Source organism: Opisthorchis viverrini, assembly GCF_000715545.1.
Source record: "Opisthorchis viverrini unplaced genomic scaffold opera_v5_38, whole genome shotgun sequence".
NCBI lineage: Eukaryota > Metazoa > Platyhelminthes > Trematoda > Opisthorchiida > Opisthorchiidae > Opisthorchis > Opisthorchis viverrini.
Window position 1 is genome coordinate 889,859 of NW_008751695.1, and position 18,337 is coordinate 908,195.

General features: G+C 45.2%; 1 protein-coding gene across 1 annotated transcript in view; it reads right to left on the reverse strand.

Annotated features, from left to right (window-relative positions):
- The window catches only part of T265_02924 (hypothetical protein), a gene marked incomplete at both ends in the record, with an annotated part of 95,809 nt that overhangs the window by 17,420 nt on the left and 60,052 nt on the right, over positions 1-18,337 (reverse strand). Inside the window, 8 exons of the mRNA XM_009167288.1 lie at positions 656-749; positions 4,225-4,315; positions 8,134-8,278; positions 9,272-9,713; positions 9,809-9,952; positions 10,031-10,222; positions 11,341-11,871; positions 12,472-12,814. Coding sequence (XP_009165552.1) covers positions 656-749; positions 4,225-4,315; positions 8,134-8,278; positions 9,272-9,713; positions 9,809-9,952; positions 10,031-10,222; positions 11,341-11,871; positions 12,472-12,814 — 1,982 coding nt within the window. The remainder of the gene's footprint in view (positions 1-655; positions 750-4,224; positions 4,316-8,133; positions 8,279-9,271; positions 9,714-9,808; positions 9,953-10,030; positions 10,223-11,340; positions 11,872-12,471; positions 12,815-18,337) is intronic.

Sequence of the window (18,337 nt, forward strand, 5' to 3'; positions counted from 1 at the left end):
CTGTTGCGAGTTTTGTTCCTAAGCCGCTGTTTACTTAGTGAGAGCTACTTTCATTCTGGATTTAGTTGTATGGTGTCTTCCACTTGACAATAAAAGACAAACAGATCGTGACACTATTTCGAAGCACAGCTGCCGTGCAACGCAACGGAAGCACGAGGGTTGAGTTATTTCTAGGTTGCACAACTGTAGGCAGGAGCAGTCCAAAAACAGGGTTGGATTCGAACCACAGACCTTCCGGTCAGCAGTTTCCCGGCTTAACGGCTCAGCCATCCCGAGCTTCTTCATCAACAAAATATTTAGTACGAGTTATGGCAAGTAACATTGCCTGACGTAAGGACGTCCTTCTACTGAAAGGAATATTTCCCTGCAGCAACAGTTAGCACGGGCATAGCTAAACGAATCAGAAACTGTAGCTTGACTGTGCCAAAAAAGAAATGACACGATTTACAGACTATTTGCAACCAGTGCCGTTACAGGACCTTATGAAGTATGCACTTTTGTAGTCCCCACTGTTTTCTAACAACCATTGGCAGCACCATAACGAACTAAACTAATAGAAGAATTTGACTGACCACTTCACAGGTGGGTTACAGAAAATCGAGTAGGTAAAAAGGTCCCACAAACGGGTTGGGTAGGGTGGGTACTAGCGACTTACCGGAGTTGCTCATGTCCACCATCGAGGCAGTCTCACTGCTGGAATGTACGCTCAACTGTGGATCAAGTGTCTCCGTAGACTGACTGAAAATGACCTATATATAATAAAATGATAAATAAAAAACACTGTCAATGATTTGATGTACAGATTGACAAACTACGGTTGTTAATCGTCGATAGCAAGCCGGAACGGGAGTAATCGAGGCAAATGTTCCAGAGGACAGAATGTTAAAGTGCAGACGATGATAAGATTTTGCATCGAGATTCTTAAGAAGCCGGTATGAGAAGTCTCGTGAAAATATATTATAGCTATCCCAATCGGAACTACAGTACTGATATGATGCGGACACGTGCTAACTATACCGAAACGTGCTCTTGGGGGCGGAAATAAAGTGCCGATAACAAAAGAAGTGCAGAAGAAAAAAAGCCCGCACCCATGTTCACCTCAGAGAACTTTTGAAACACCCCGTGTGCCAATGAAAATAAAGAGGCTGACCATCTGAAACCTGGGTGAGTTGCTTATGAGCGTCCTGGAGAAGAGAGCTGTCCGTACTGAGTTAGCCACAAATTACTTACGTGCTGGGGCCGCATGGTACGGACGACCAAAACCTGCCTGCTCTGTGTCAAGTGGCGATGATTGATTGATGAAGAAGAAAAATCGGGAGGTAAACATCAGTGTGGGATCGGGATGTTTCGAAGCATGAAATTGTTATTATTACTCAGGGATTAGGAAGGATCGTTGCCCAGAAAGTGAACCCTCATCCTCAAATGGCTGGTTGGAGTGATCATTTCTATCTAATTTCAAGAGTGACTTATTAGTACTACCTGGAACTGGATGCACAAGAAAAAAATGGCCAGAGAATAAATACCAGGTAATAATCAAGGTTACGCTCCTTAGTTGGCAAATCATAATTAGGGAGGAGTGGAGAGTAGAAACACTCGTTAAAAATAGGTGGATTTGCTACCTGTCCGTCAGTACATTCGTCTATTTATCTTATTTAGTTTAATCCAAATCTAATCTATGTTTTCTGTTCATTGACCTAATGGCTCGATTTTAAAAGGAAACGCGAAACCATTTGTTTTCGCGTGGTCAAGACGATTCAGTATATGTTCTGAGACATACAGAGGACCAAATAGTAAATGACAGCTTTTGCCCCACAGAATCACACGCAGTTTTTGAGGTTTTCACAGTATTACGTTTACTGCAGTGTCATATGAAACGTCGGGCGACCTTGACCTGATGTCATTGTCAACTGAGAGAACTCCACTTTTGGTTGAATACTTTAAAGAGCCACCAAAATTATTGATTCATTGCTTATTACAGTGTACCAAAGACATTCAGTAGGATTATACTAACCATGAATTGTGAAACCAAGATTAGAAGCACTAGCTTTTTTGATTGTCGGCTTTTATTCAATGCCACCATTAACATAATCGGGTTTCAGCTTAATGCACCCTACTTGAATTAGACACTGGCGGAAAGAGGCAGGAAGGATCAGTTCGAACAGGAAGCACCGTATAGGTAAACTAGCTACACTCATCCAAGCTCTCTATGCAAATATACCAAACCAAGCTAGAATCTAGTTACAGTCCAAGATCTGTTGGCGCGTCTATAGAAAACATTCATTCAAACCAACAGACCCAAGCCGATTCACTTGAAGACAGTTCTTAACTGGAGAACCGTATTTTTTATTTCCCAGAGGTCACGACTTATCTTTGAGAGCATTTACCACAAAGTTCAAAACCATTAAGGAGCTATATGGAAGCTGTTGCAAGATTGCAGTATTCGCATTGTGTTCCATTTGGGTAAAACATTGAGATGACATTCATTACGAAACGCAGCGCACTGTGTATACGGTTGAGTCTTCAAATGTCAATCAACCTACACAGAACAAGTTTCTTGACAATTTGGTGCGCGAATCAGGGACCACGACACATAAGTCCGATTGTTTCCACGACACACAACTCCAAGTAACTTCATCGTACCTCTTAGCGTCTTACCAGAGGAGTATCGGGCCTGATTTTCAAGACGCTGGCGTGTTTCAACAAGGAGTCAATTTAAATAAGTCGTCTACGTAAAGAAGGGTCTCACAATTAGTCTACTTCCTCGATACATAGGTCAGCCAGTTTCGCCACTCGCGTGCGACACAAATTATATAGAGTTTCGTTTCCGCTTTCGACTCTCACATGTCACTTACAAGCATCTGCTCACACTACCAGCCGATGAAAACCATGTGATCCAGACAACCTTGCTTGCCCTGCCTTTATGATTAGTCTTCGTTTAACTGTTGTTGACAAGGGTGACTCAGCCACAGAAGTGTCAGAATACACCGCACAAAAAAATTTAGGTCTTACATAACTTTTCAGATCCAAATCATCTGCGCATAAGTTCGTAAATTTAAAAAACCTGTCCTTCCTCAGAAACTCTTCAGTTAATAAATAATGCCATTGTCAGATGGATGAAGTTTAGTGGTTATAGTTAATGGGGGACATACAACTGACATTCCTCCTAGCTCCACATACAGCCTGTAGAATTAGATTGGCTAAAAAACGAACTCGGGGATTCGGTATAACACAGTAATTCTTTTCAACGTTGGCAGTAATACGACAATCACTACAAACTGATGCATATGTTGTCCTGATTATCTATAAATGAGACCTTGAAAGTCTACACAACCTGCGCGTACTAACAAATCAAGCAGAATCGAGAGATGTATCGCAACAGTAACTTTAACCAGCCGATGTACATCTCATTTGCCGGTCTACATTTACAACTCCTGATCGAAACTCGACCAGGGGTGGTGGTAAATACACCCACCAACTCGATATATAATACAGATATGATAATAATACAGATACAATATATATATATATATATATATATATATAATACAGATATGATTAACTAATCGCCAAAATAACAGACTGAATCACTTAAGTTCATGTGACAAAATAACCCTGATTTGGAAGACAATGGATATCCAGGGAACAACACTGTGGAGGTACACTGGAAAACTGCTTGCGAAAGCCTGCAGGTAAGAACGGATCATTATCACCATCATCATCGACAGCATGACACTAGTGTATAGAAACCGACAGCAAGAATGCCACTGACCTCGGTCGGCAGTCATTTCTCGCAGCGTCTCCAACCAGGCGTGGCGGGGATCACGCGGTCCCCATCCTTGAAGGCGAGTACAGCTGATAGCACCCAAACGTTTCGTAATATTCTACATACACCTCTTCCAGGTCAAGGATTGGCTACCACTGAAAAAATCGTTCACCTGTAGCACCATTTCGGTGCCTAACTGCCGTGCCACCCGAAGGAAACGTGAGGGCTGGGAAGCTGCCAGGTTGCTCAAGCCTAGACAGGGGAAGTTGAGAGGCAGAGGTCAGGTTTGAACCACGGACCTTCCGGTCCGTAAATCTGCGCTCTAACCTCGGCGCCATCTCGCCCTCCATTGGCCACCTCTATGCCTCCGCCAAACCGAGTTAAGCATGGAAAACAGCACTCTCTTTGGCAAAGGATGGTTTAGCATGTCCCAACCAATGCCCCTGGTGCTGGACACATACTTCAGTGGAAGTCTCCGTTGCACAGTCGAAAACTCGATTTCTAATTGCCTCATTGCGGATTCGCCGACACCAACCCATACGAAATACGGCCCTGAGACAACGATTGTCAAACATCTGCAGACGTTTCAGTTCAGCTGGTCGAACAGACCAAATCTCACGGTCCTACGACAAAACAGCCCGCACAGTAGCCTGATATACACGTCCCTTGAGATCCAAGGACATACCGGTTTGACGCCGTAAACGTCTCAAATTAGCAAACGCGACCCGGGCCTTGGAGATTCGTGCACTGACTGCAATCAGAACTAATTCGACTTCCAAAATGCGTAAAACGTTCCACAACTTCGGGTGTCTCTCCCTGGATTGTAAGTGGTATGTTCAGTGGCTGCATGCCAAGCAGCATGACCTTAAACTGTGTGTGCAAAGTGCACACCAAAGAACGAAATGACTTTGGTCAGTTTATCCAAGAACCCATGCGTCGCCTACGATGAGAACGATGTCGCCCGCATATCTCACATCGATAAGGCCTTTGTCAGGGGCTACTTGAACACCGGGGTTTTGGAGACCTTCCAACGTTTGCCTCATGATTTCGTCTACCATGAAGTTGAATAGGGATGGAGAGAGTGGACATCCCTGACGAACATCGCTTAGTGTACGGAAGTTTGTGCAGAGCTCTCCGTATACTCTCACGCGTCTAGAAGTCTGAGAACACTAACAGCTTGTTACGTTCATGAAATTCCGAGGCATTCCATGGTGGACAAGCATGTCAAGAAGAATAGACCGGCCAACCGAGTCAAATTCGCCTTGGAACCCCAGAAATACTAGAATTATGGGTCGCTTATACGTATGGCGTTGTTCTAGCACCTGACAAAGTGTGAAGATTAGATCAACGCAACCCTTACCAAGCCGAAATCCGACTTGCTGCTATCGAATCAGTGTTCCACGAGCCACGGTAAGGCGAAGGAGCACCAGTGACGCCAACAGTCTCGTTACGACCGGGGCCAAGCGGATCACCCCATGGTCCCCACACTCACCATGAGCCGCTGTTTGGAAAACGGGCAGTATCACCGACTCTCCCCAGTTATCCGGAACATACTTCTTTGCCCTAATGCACGTGAACAGATCAGACAAGCGCTGACTGAGCACTCCACCCCCATTTTTGAACAGTGCGGGTGGGAGTTCAAGGTAAGTATAGGTGGTGCCGTTAAATGGGATGACAGCATAACGAGTGTGTTATTTTCGCTAGTTATAGGGATGATGATGGAAAGTTGTGGAGGGCGTGCTCCACATTCATCATCATCATCATCATCGACAGCATGACATCAGTGTTCAACACCGATGCTTCACTGCCGTACAACCATGACTTATTTGAAAGCCTTATTGTAAAGAAAAGAATAAAGGTGGGCTGCATGCCAAGCAGCATGACCTTACAAAAGTAATGAAAGCATAGCAACAATTTTCAGCCCCGGCGTTTGCTGAACTAAGTAGCTGGCCTTCGGCGATCAAAACGGCACTTTCGGTTCAACATCAAAAATTGGCTACCTGTGAGTGGAAACGAGATTTTAGGTATTGATCTCGATGAGGACCCGAGAACTTCTGGATACCGTCCGGTCAGCCGCACAGTTAAACTGCACTTAAATAGGATTCGGTATCACTCATAATCCAACCGAGAGGTTTTTACCACATGATTCGATGCTGGCCAACTCTTTGGATCACCTCCGAGAGTAACAAAGAGCAGGAAAGAGGTATTTATTGTCTTTCGGCTAATTAGCATGGACAGGCTCTCTCTTGCAGATTGAAATACGTAATTAATATGCGTAAATACCAAACGTCGGGTACGCGCTTGCACCATCTGATTGTCTGGCTCAGTCACTATACGGCGTCGACATCAGCCGCAAGTAAGCCTGTCAGGTTTCGATAACAACGAAGTTTGAGATATACAGAAGCAGCACTTGCGTTGCATTATGAATTCAGAAAGCGGTGACAAGGTTACGCCAAAGAATTATTCGTAGTAATACTACAACTATTGAATGAAACAAACAATACCCAAAGCCGGATAAGAGTTTACCTCTCAAACACGAGAGCTCAAACGTTAAATGTCTTCGGTGTCAGCATACATAATTTTTGGTTTCCTTTTAACTAAAAGGGAAAATTATTTTGCGGATCCAACAGTCCCTTTGTAGAGACGTTATGCCATACACAAAGTACTCAACCCAAGGTTAGGCTGTCAGATGTCGCTGAGTCCAATGACTATCAATTACTGTTTACCCGGCATGTACATGGTATGATCGTACCATGCTTCATCGAGTGCAAGATATTTATCACAGTGGTTTACGCAGGTCTAATTTTTTTGCCGAAACGACCCTATCCGATGTTTACAAATATCAAAGCTTCAATACCTTGGATACAGCCGATGAACGATACTGACTCACCAAGTGATTGAATTAGCTGAAACAATAATTCAGTACGTCGATGCAGACATATGGCTTGAGACGGAGATGTGAAAATATACCTGAGACGAAATTTATGGTTCAGGAACCGATTTGGGTCTAGTTCAAAGTACGGTATCCCAGCTTAGTGAATATCACTGTAGTAAACTAGTCTTTGATGAGATCGTATGGCTTGTGAATCCATTGTTGTTTTAAACCTTAGTTAGTTATTACCAATTTCGGTTGCACTTTTACTAAATTGTGTTTAGCTGATGACGATATGTTCACACATTATTACGCCTTACATCCATATGAGTATTTTCTCAATACTACCAACGAGAATGTTGTTTCTATAGATGGCAATTGTTCTCTTCGCTGAGCTTGGTAATTTGGTTGCAAACGTCTCACTACCAACCTAGGTGGCATCATCAGTGCGTCAGTGTATAGGCGTTAAGTAGTGCTGCGCTTGGGCTTATATATTTCTTGTCGACGGGGAGTAGGTGTTCTCTGATTACGACTGGATGCTCGATTCTATTGGTTGGATGTTCGGCTAACACTGGTCGGTGTCCGGACGCAGGGACTGTCATAAATACGGTGTTGGACGAACATAATGAAATTTATCTACAATGAAAGCACAATGAAAGCATGATCCACTCTTTCTAGTTTTAATACACGAAGATGAAGAAGGACACAAGTTCGATCTAGGAAACGTGGAGGGTCTGAGCAAGTGAAACATAAGACACGCAAGAGGGTCCTTGAATTAAAACAACCGAAACAGACAGACCCAATCTACACTGAACGAGAAGGATCACTAAATTGTTCGGATTAGTCAAACAAAATAGATGAACCAGGTGACCAGAATAGCAATCATGGGATCAAAGATCACATGGAATGGATCAAAGAGGTAAAACTCAAAGGTCGGCCGGACGCCGACCAACCGAGAAGATAGCCAACCTTCAAACAAAAAAGGAGTATCTAAACAGCCAGTAGTGATCGCAGGCATACCAACACCCGCGTCAACAAGGCATATATAAGCACATGCACAGTACTACTCAACACACCGATGCACTACTTCGAATCACCAAATCACCATGCAATGATGACGTCGACTCGGGTGATGAGTAAACATTTGCAATCAGACTGCCCAGTTCAGCGGACAGAACGACGACCACCTGTCTTCTCAATGCTGGATGAAAAGGGGTCGTAGCTCAGAGGTAATTCTGGTTGTTAAGCCACAAAATGGATAATTGGGAGACAAAAACGTCGGTCGTTAGGGAGGGGCGATCCAATTCCGACAAGCAGGTACAGATGAAAACCGTTGAGAGATAAGCATCTAAGGCTTCCTTTGAGTGGGATGACGTCTCAAATTTGTGCCAGTCATGAGACTAATAGACAAAATAGGCCTCGTAAAGCCTGTACTTGGAACTAATTCGCTGTATCAATTAGGCGTTCATAAAAGAAAGCATGTGCAGTAGATACTTACAGAAGGACTTCGAGGAGCAGCAAAGCGGCGATTGGATGGTAATCCGTAGCATGCAACGAGGCGGAAAAGGCGATCACGAAGACGTAGCTGGAATAAAGCATTTCAGAACGGAAGTCAAGCTCTACATCACAAAACATGTTTGCACCTGAGTAGAAATGAACTTTTTGAATGCCTTTTTTCTTATTGTGAGCGACCTTCGCGTTCACGCATTTCGTCCTAGCAGTTATTGAATTTTACTTATGTCCTCCAGATACTCAATGCAGTAGAACTGGTTAGAAGAAAATAAGTCCAAAGCACAACCCAGCTAACAATGTGGATAATGAAAGCAGAATAACGGAAGTCCTGATAGAAAACAGGACACTAGGAAAGATCGTCCAGTTGCGACACCCTTTCAAAGCATAGCTATTATGCAATCCAAAAGAGTAATGAGAGTTAAGGTACTGCGAGGCTGACCGAGCCTGGATAGAAGTAAACGAAATATCAGTATGTAGAAAACGACGGCTTGGATTGGTCTAGATTACTGTACTATGAACCCCTGAAAATTCTATGATGCCGCGACAGCCCCACATCCCCATTTGTGTACCGAGCGGCTACTAAGCATATCAAAGAATGATCAGCAGGAGAGTAAATGCATCAGGGAAAAAATACTGTGCGAGGTTCACTTGTACGTATTCCTTCAATCAAATACCCACCCACAGTCATTCACTTGATCACGAGACTCACTTTTTCCCCACACTCACAAACCATGCCACACAATCGTCACTCGTTTGACCTTGACTGTCTCTACCGACTTGCAGGAGTGGAAACAAGGCATGTGCGGACACACAAAACGCAAACCTACATACATATAGGAAAACCGAGCACAACCAAACACAACAACACTACCCACGTCACTCAACTCGACGCCTAGCCGTGCAGGAATTACGGTACGCAATCCACCTACAATCAGGAAATACACGTATATGCCACAACAGTGAAAGAAACACGAAGCCTCCGTTCGGACGGACAGCAAAAACTATCAATCCGTGCCCACAATACAATAAATCCATTTGCCCCTATATGTATACTGTATTCACTTCCATTAACAAAAGCAGCCTTAGGAAGCCAATTTTTGGGCTACATTAGAGCATTAACACACTCACCTGACGAGAACCAGCCTTGTTCCAAGAAGATGCAGCTACAGAGAATAAATCAGTTAAGCCCGAGTCTGAAAGTCGGAAGAAATCTGTTTTCTTTGAACTCCCCATGTCAACACCGTGGACCCCAGAGGATTTGCAAATCTCCTCCGTGGTAGCACTGGAAGTGGCGGGTGCGAAATGCGCGGCAACCAACGGAGCTTCGTACAGTGTATTGAAAGTGAAGTCTAGGACGGGGCCTGCAAGTTCCATGCGCAGTGGTTCACTCTCCGGTAGTGGAACAGCCACAGCAGCCGCGGCAGCAGCGAAGTCCAACACACGGCCACTACCAGAGGGATCAAGACCGGAGAGCGTGTAAACACACGGAGGTGGTGCAGCACTCAGCACCGCAGAGCGAGAGACGACGATTTGGATAACTCGCGTTACTTCTGACCAGAATTCTGTCTATCAACAGAAAAGAAAGCAGGTGGGTCAATTCGCTACGACAGGATTCTGAGAACATAACGTGTTGCACCAGTGAACAGATGGTTTTCACTTACCCCAAGAAAATGCGATGTGATGGAAGAGATGAAATGTTGAACAGTGTTGCTCAGTTCAGGGCTCGTAAGTTCTACTTGTTGCAGGAAGAGGTAGGCGATCTTCAGCAGTGGAGTCTTCAGACACAATGGGCCGGCGGTTAACAGCTATGGGGGGAAGCAAACGTTCACAGTCACATCACAGAGTAGGGAGTTCACGAAAGTAGCTGGACAGTGAGAGCTTACCGTCGATATGTGCTGCAGTAAATATGCTGCGTACTTCGAATAGCCTTCCAGAAGGTAGCACACAACACATTTAGCCCACTGGTCCACGTCTTTTGAAAATGTTCCTGATGCGTACAACCTGAGAATAAGCGCCAAGTTGGCCAAATGAGAAGGGTCAAGTTGAAGTGCTCTCTGAGCTAACGCATCGGCAGCCTGAAAGATGACCGATTGGAAATATGGGAATAAGTCCCTTGAAAAGCTGTGCTCTGTTAATGTGTCTGATAACAAAAAATAAGATGACCGAACCCCTTACCCTTTGTGCGATGGCAATGAATGAAAACGATTTCAAAGAAACACTAAAACGCAAATAATGGTTATTGGTACTCGGATCTGTGATGAGAAAAGCTATACTGGTGTGCACTAAGTAAACAAGAGCTCCGAGAACAACACCTGCGTCTCTGCTGAATAAGTTCCAGACAACAAGGATCCCCGTTACTATGGCTCCGGTGATTCTTTCGCGCGGAAATTGATATCCAGGAACAGTTAAAATTGCCAGTGCACTACTCCACACATGGGGAACAAAGATGGACATAATCATACAGAACGTCATCAGAAGAACGACACCACCAAACCCAGTGACAAGAACCGATAGAAAAAGTTTAAGTAACAAAACCCTGTGTCCTGTGGCGGAAGACTAAACACCCTTGTGTTTGCTCAAGAAAAATATATCTTCCGTGGTTACAGGGTAGTTACAAGTGCCAATCTAATTGACGTGTAAAACGACACGCATGAGATAATGCACTCATAGGCATAGAGTTGGAGGGGAGAATTATGTCCTGCAGTCAATCAAGGAAAGATCTGTGAGACAAATGGCAATCCTTAGAAGTTACTAGGTTTTTCAGTGATCTTGAAGCCAGGTTGTTAAATCACATCAAAAACCAGTGGTCACACCGATGTAGTAAATTCCACTTTCAGGTACAAAAAACTTATGCTGTCACACACAATAGTTATCGAACCAAGTGGAAAGAGGAATTTCGGATAGGTCTAGACGATAAGTGAAATGATGCTTTTACGCGTAAATTTTCTTCAAATGACAGAAGCAACGTAGTGTGGCTTAGAAGAGGCTTTGCTTATGCGCTTTTGACATCCTTTGACCCAGGTTGCTGAGCTCATAAGGTCACGAACACACAACGATATGACTTCTCATCAGCTGCAAACTGCCGTCCCGATCATCTTTTTAAATTCCAAAACTGACAAGAGGAAAGACAAAAAATTAAAACTAAACTAAAATTTCCATGTTAGAAGACCGTGATATGAAACTCCAGACTGACCTGAATGCATATAGGATTTTTCGGTCGCAACGGAACAGGTTGTGACGATTTATGAATACAAGTGGAACTAGTCGATGGACAGTACGGGCCAGACGTAACCGCGCTGATGGTGCCGAACCCACCGGTAGCTGGAAAATGGCTTAAACTATCGGGACGTCCGAGACGTGAAGAATGTGAAGAGATGTGTGTTGCAACAGTCGCGCTGCGAGTTGTAGCGGATGAGACCCAGGAACCCAGTGCTCGAGGTGTGACGTTTGTGTTCGTGCAGACACCACGCCCAAGAAATCCACCTTGAAGCACATTTGTCTGTTCGACTGTCGTCTCCAATAAACCTGAGGTACCTGCAGTCGTTGGGTCTTCGTCCCAGGCCGTCAACAGCATGGGAAGTAGAGTGATGAGCACAATAGGGAAACTGAGTTGACTGGTCAAATGGTTTTTGCTCGGTGAGACAACCAGTGGGGAATTGAGAAATGGAATAAGGCAGACAAGCAACTGACATGCAGGATCCACCAAACTCGCAGATGAACACCCCTGGAAAAGGAACAAATGCCATATCCGTGTTACTTGAAGCGGTATATCGTTTCTGGTATCAGTAGGATTATTTTCTAGCTAATGAAACAACTTTGCTGCCTTTTCTGTGTTGACATCCTAAGCAGCAATGGTGGCAGTCACACTACAAATCAGTGAAAGCAAGGCCACCATAATAGAAGAAATCCTGATAAAGCCCTTGTACCAAAAAAGCATATTCAACACTATGAAGGGGACGATCTCATAGTAATAGGCTTTCAGGCAAATTTGATAGGTTTGTAAACAGTAGAAATATTGCAAAATGTTGTGTGTTTGCTCCGACTTTAGCTAGAGTTTGATAAACCTCTAGAAGATGCATATAGTAGATAGGCAAAGCTGTCCACGAATTACTAAGTAAGCTGTCCCATAACAAATGAACGGTTACACACCTTGTGTACTGCAATACCATCTGGATGCATGCAGATCCGTCCGAGAACTTGCTCTGCGAGGAGCTTTTTGATGACGACTCTGTCACGTTGACTCTAACAACCCAGATTGGAATCATCACAAGAAATGCGCAAGTCAAAATATGACGTGCATGATGCAGTACAAAATTCGACGTACTTTAATAGCCAGGTTCAGCACGCCAGCAACTGGAGAAGAGAGGTGCAGCTGCGTGCGAATTTGTTCCGCTCGAATGGGCAAACAAATTGGAACGGCTGACAGCGCCCTGGATGAGAAGCGTTCACTATCTTCAGCGACATCATCAGCACAGACACTTGGCACCAAGGTTGTTAAAATGCGCAGACCAGCGATATATTCGTGTTCGAAATCAGATTCGAGCAGGAAAACTCCAGTCCAGAAAATGCCACACACCAGATCGACCTGTTCATCTTTTGGAAGACGACAGACCACCAATCTGGGCGTTCGTGGACGTGATGCTGACTCTTCAGAGCCCAGAATGTGGCTGAGCATGTGAAATTCAATCAGAAAAACACAAGTTATCAAGCTGCACATAATACAGTAGGAAATTCGTCCAGCAAGTACGATACAGAGTCCCCTAAATTTTGTTGCTTGACCTGTTTATCTGTGTTAGGGAATTAATACAGGGAATTTCATCCTATGAGACAGAGCTAACCTATGCCGAAAAGTTCATACATGTTGGGACTGGATAGGGATAGAGAGGAGTTGATGGCCGGGGCCACGAAAGACTCAAGCAGGAATGATGAAGTGAGGCAATTCGCAGTACGGATAAATGGTAGTTTGCATATAAGAATCACGGTCTACAGTGAAAACGGATAGCCTCGCTGGTGTCGTTGCTGGAGGGAATCGAGTGTAAACGTTCACTGATAGGGTGAGGTGGTGCCAATGCGTAGGATGGTAAGTGAACTGTAAAGACACGACAAACTGAAAGCGCACCGAGATGGTTAAATCTCAGGTACGGTTCAGCGAGTTAGAACGAACTCGTCCGAGAGGCCGTTGAGACCAGATAAGCGGAGAGAGTCCATAGTAGGAAGAGAATAGTTGTGGGTGTGCCATGAGACTGGTCATGTGACAGTACTGTGACATTGCGCTGACATACTCCGGTTTCTGAACAGCCTTGTCAAGGACGTCGTGTTGGAGGCGATCAGACACGGGATATGCAATTCTGTCAGTTGTGTGATCCAGGTTACCAAGGGGATCCACACAGGAGGAATCAAACCGATGTGGGATCACAGGTAATGTTGGTTCAGTTGGAGATATAAAACGACGTACGGACGGAATGGATAACAACCAATCGAGGCGTTCGGAGCAGCTGCTGTCGAGGATTGCAGCATGCACTGATGCAAACGGCAGAAGACCAAGTACATAGGGGTTGTTTGAAGATCTGGTTGTATTCAGAGACAACAGTGCCCAACAAGGCGTTTCCGACGACAGTGGCGCAGGCTAAAGTTAGTTCGGTGGCCGTAAAGGCGGATATTACGGGATACAGGTTTGAGCGGATATCTGCTTAGGTGATCTGTGGGGGTGCAGTCCAGTAAGCCGGCACTGTGGTGCGCTCTTCCTCACGATACTCTGAAAAAAGATGAGGTTGGCTCACTGGAATGATTTCTGGAATAGACAGTGTGGTGGACGGTATAAACCTAGTAAGCGCTTGGTGAACCTCTGCTGGATAGTTTCCAGCAGAGACTCGTCTTTTCTCAAAAACTTGGTTTGTCTAGTATTTTTAATCTACCGGCATGTTAACCTAGGTACCGTAAAGGTGAACAAATGATTATCCACGGCATTATCCTAGGACGCACCCAGAAGAACCAAACGGTGATTGGTCCTTTCCGACATTGGTTTTGTTGAAGGCAGGGCAGATACGATGTTGCTTAGATCACCAACTTGGAAACTGAGGCGTTGCTTTTCACTACCGAGAGTGCACCGCGTGTTGCGTCCGGTATCCATGACCCTTTGATCAACAGTCTAGAATTGGGACATACTTGCCGATGCCAATTAAAGAAAGTCCAGAGGTCTCCAAATTTTGACACCATAATCTTAAAGCAGACTGCGAGTGCTGACAGCAACAGGTAGATCAGTGGTAGTCATGGTGAATACTGGGGTGGAAAGATGGTTCTTGCAATCAGTTTACTGGGAATCGCGCGGTTAACATAGGCCTGATATGTGCGTTGGATAAACAGTTGTTCGGTCATTAGACAGTCCACCAGTCAATCCTCAGACGACTTAGAAGGGTTGCATGATCGTCCCTGTCAAGCACGTTCGAAAAGCCCAGGTTTACCTCGTCACACTGAATGTGGCTTTGTCCGAAATTAGAGACGAAGAAGCTCTTTGGTACACGAATTTCCTTTGCGGAGACCCTGTTGTTCCAAAGCTATATAAGCATGACCACTAAGGTGGCAGCGGAATAAATTTACATGATGGTGGAAGCAGTGAGCAGCAATCCTACTGAACAGTAGTTGCACTGCTTGGTCCAGTCACCACGCTTTTAGACGGGAGATAGAGCTTCTAGCTTCTTAGATCTCCTATGCATAGGAGATGTAGATTAGGGACAGCCGCTTGGACTTTACCATGGTTTGATGGTTTGTGTGTCTCCGTGAAAACTGAGCCACACTGGGTAGTGTGCGTGCCAGTTTGGTCGATGGTCAGAGGTCAGACCAACACAGTCTCCTGGCCTTTCAGGTTGGGCGTTAGAACAAATGTGGTGATCAGTTCTACAGAAATGGTGAAGCGGTGCCATTTCCGCCGCACGCCACTGCTTTGCGATCAGACTGTTTGGCCGAAAGCTTTGGTTGAGGAATCTAATCGTCATCCTGTCTAGGTCTGGGTGCCCTGGCGGTACCCCAGCCCATGTACAACAAGGGCATTTACATCTAACAATATTCTCATGCCACATCAACCGTCGTGTGGTGTCACCAGCCGGATGGACCGGTTTGTTCACCATGCATCAAGCTTAGCTTCAGCTTCTGTACGTCTTTAATGTCCGCTGCTGCATTGCGTTGCGCTTTTCAGATATGCGCAAAACGCGCACACATCGCTTAGCCACTGAGAAGCTAGTGAACCCAGAAATCAAAGAAAACTGTCGCAACCAGCCCCTCGGAAGCCTGCCGGACGGTCCGATGTCGGATATAAAGGGTCATTGGGAAAAGATATCCAAAGGGCAACTCAAAGCCGGGACGTTTGTTCGCGGTACAATCTAGCCAACCTTATCCAAACATTGGATCTCTGATAGGACCGTGTCCTTGCTGGAGACCTGGCGACAGATTCCTCCCGACCGCAACCCCAACTCCACCCGACGCATTATCTGACGTCAGGTAAAAGTGGGTGGCCGTGCCGGGCGAGAAGCATGGTGAAGCAAAAAGGCCGAAGAAATGGAAGATGGGAAAATGCCAGAAACATCTATAAGCTGTTCCACTTGATCCGTTCGACTGGCCCTCGGAAACCTTTTGTCAGCGAAATTATCAGGGGCCAAAATGGCTCCCTGATATGCAGCAAAGCAGAACGCTTGAACCGCTGGGCAAAGTACTTCGAACATCAATTTAGTTGACCATCTGCCACTTCCACTCCGGAATTCTGGCCTTCAACAGAAAGGTGGACTGTGAATACGTAGCCGCCTCCAACCTCGGAAGTGTGCGAGATTAAATCCCTACTCAAGATTCATCGTACTGCTGGTTCTCACAACCTCCCACCTGCCATGCATGAGGAAGGTGGTGAGTTTCTCAGCCAGCGCCCGTCTAGCCTATTTGGGTCTACCTGGGAGGAAGAGACCCTCCCAAACAACTGGAGTGAGTCGGTAATAGTGCCTAATTTGAAAAAAGGTGCTCGCAGTCAATGTAGTAACCGGAGAGGTGTCAGTTTGACTCCTGATGTGACAAGTCTTCTGGCGTCACTGATTCTTCGTCGTCTTACAGTGACATGAGAAACCTTGACTCGTGAGAATCAAGCGGATTCGGTCGGGTGAAAGGAGGGAAGCCCTTCGCCGCGAAGCTGTTTATCAGAAAACGCCAACTAAACAGTTACAGACTATCGGACAGGAAAGTAAAACTCTCAGATGTATCTTGCTTTTAAAAACTGAATATTCGTCTTCTTGATCTTCCCTGAATATGCATTGACTATCACACCATTGTAGACTAATGCTGCAAAGCAGTTCCACTAATTCCGCAATAAATCCTACCTTCCATTAGATCAAGGGGGAGTTACGGAAAACCACATTCTAGTCACATGCCTCGTCAGTAGTATCCATCGTTACACGGGTAGAGGCTGCGTCGAACAAATCTCCACACTCCGTCACGTCACATGCACAGACGACCCACAATCTTTGTGTTCCTTCACTTTAAGGGTGCGTTCGATTCTCTCGATTTGTCAGAGCTTTTAACTACACTTGCTCAACAGGGTATGCCTAAGGAACATAATCCGATTCCTATATTCACATACTTTTGGGCGGGTGAATGTGTGGTGACTTCTCTGAAAGATATCCCACAAAAAGTGGTATCCTACAAGGACGTCCACCCTCTTCATTCTTGTTCAACTTTATCATTGAAGAAATAACGAGGCGAACGCTGGAACGTCTTCAAAACCCCGGTGTTCAAATTTTTGCTCGTGAGAGCCTTGTCGGTCTGGAGTACGCGGGCAACATTGCCTTCACTTTTGAAGACAGAGATGAAACAAAGCCCTATTGAATAGACTGACCACCATCATGTCATTATTTGGAATGAACCTTGGACCTTCAAAATGCAGGGTCATGCTTCAGAACGTACAGCCTCTGATCATACCCGTAACAGTTAAGGAGAATCACTGAAGGTTGTGAACAATTTTACACACTTTGGTAGTTGTGTTAGCTCTGACGGAAATGTGTCTGATGCAAAGGTTTCAAAGGCTCGAATCGCCTCTGCAAATTTGCGTCACCTGTGGCGTCAAAAAGGCATATAACTAGAACTTAAGGGTCGCGTGTACCAGGCTACAATAAGGACTGTATTGTTGTATGGGTTCAAGACAGATGACGTGAGGAGTCTTCAGGTTTTTGACCACCGATACATCAGAAGCGACGTTTGTTTTGGATTTGTCAACGGACTAGCAACGAGGTGATTAAAAACGGGTATGTGGTTGTGTAGCAGGTTCTTTAATCGCGGAGAGCAACACTAACCGTGGTGGCTTGGTCATGTGTTACGAATGCCGAAACACCGTCAGTTGAGACGAGTGTTGTTCTTCGTGCCTCCTTCAGAATGGCGTAAACCACGAGGTGGACAGCGGATGACATGGGAGAAGGGCGTGAAAGAGATTGCCAAGAGTTTGGGAGCTGTTGGTATTGTACGCTTTCCAGGATGGGGTTCCCGTGACCCCACCCGTGGTTGGCTGGGGAACTTGCAAGAAGTGGCGGGTGATCGACGTCAGTGGCCTTCGTACTCAGTTTCGTTCTAGATTGTCTGAGTGGGCGCATGGAGAGTTAGGCACCTAGAATACTTGTCATGGGCCAGTACTAGATCCACTCCTTCACCCACTCTTTTTCTCTTCTTTTCACTTTAAACATACTTAGGTATATAATTACACATGTATATATAGATATATCTGTATATGATAAGGAATAACGGAATACCTCATCTCGAAAGTGATCAAATATGCAGCACCGTCGTTAGATTTAACTCAAACGGGTATATAGCCACTCATCCATCAACCGACACAGACTAAGTTCACTGAGCTGGATCAACTTACTAGAGCGATCGAATGCTAACGGAATCCTCGGATAATCAGAACGAAAGCAAAACTTTTCCCGCCTCTGTAATGACCGCATTAAAATCCAAGTCACATCGACTTGGTGCTTGTCAAAGCCCTTGAGGATTGTCCAAGGTAAGGGATTTCAATTTGACTACTCCCATTTAGTCAGGTTTCCTTGTAAGTTGTTTACACGAGCTAGAAAGTGCCTCAGTAGATTTTGATTCGTGAGTGTTGTAGAATCCTAGCCATTCACAAGAGGGTGTCTACAATATGATTTATTCGATACCAGGGGTTGAGT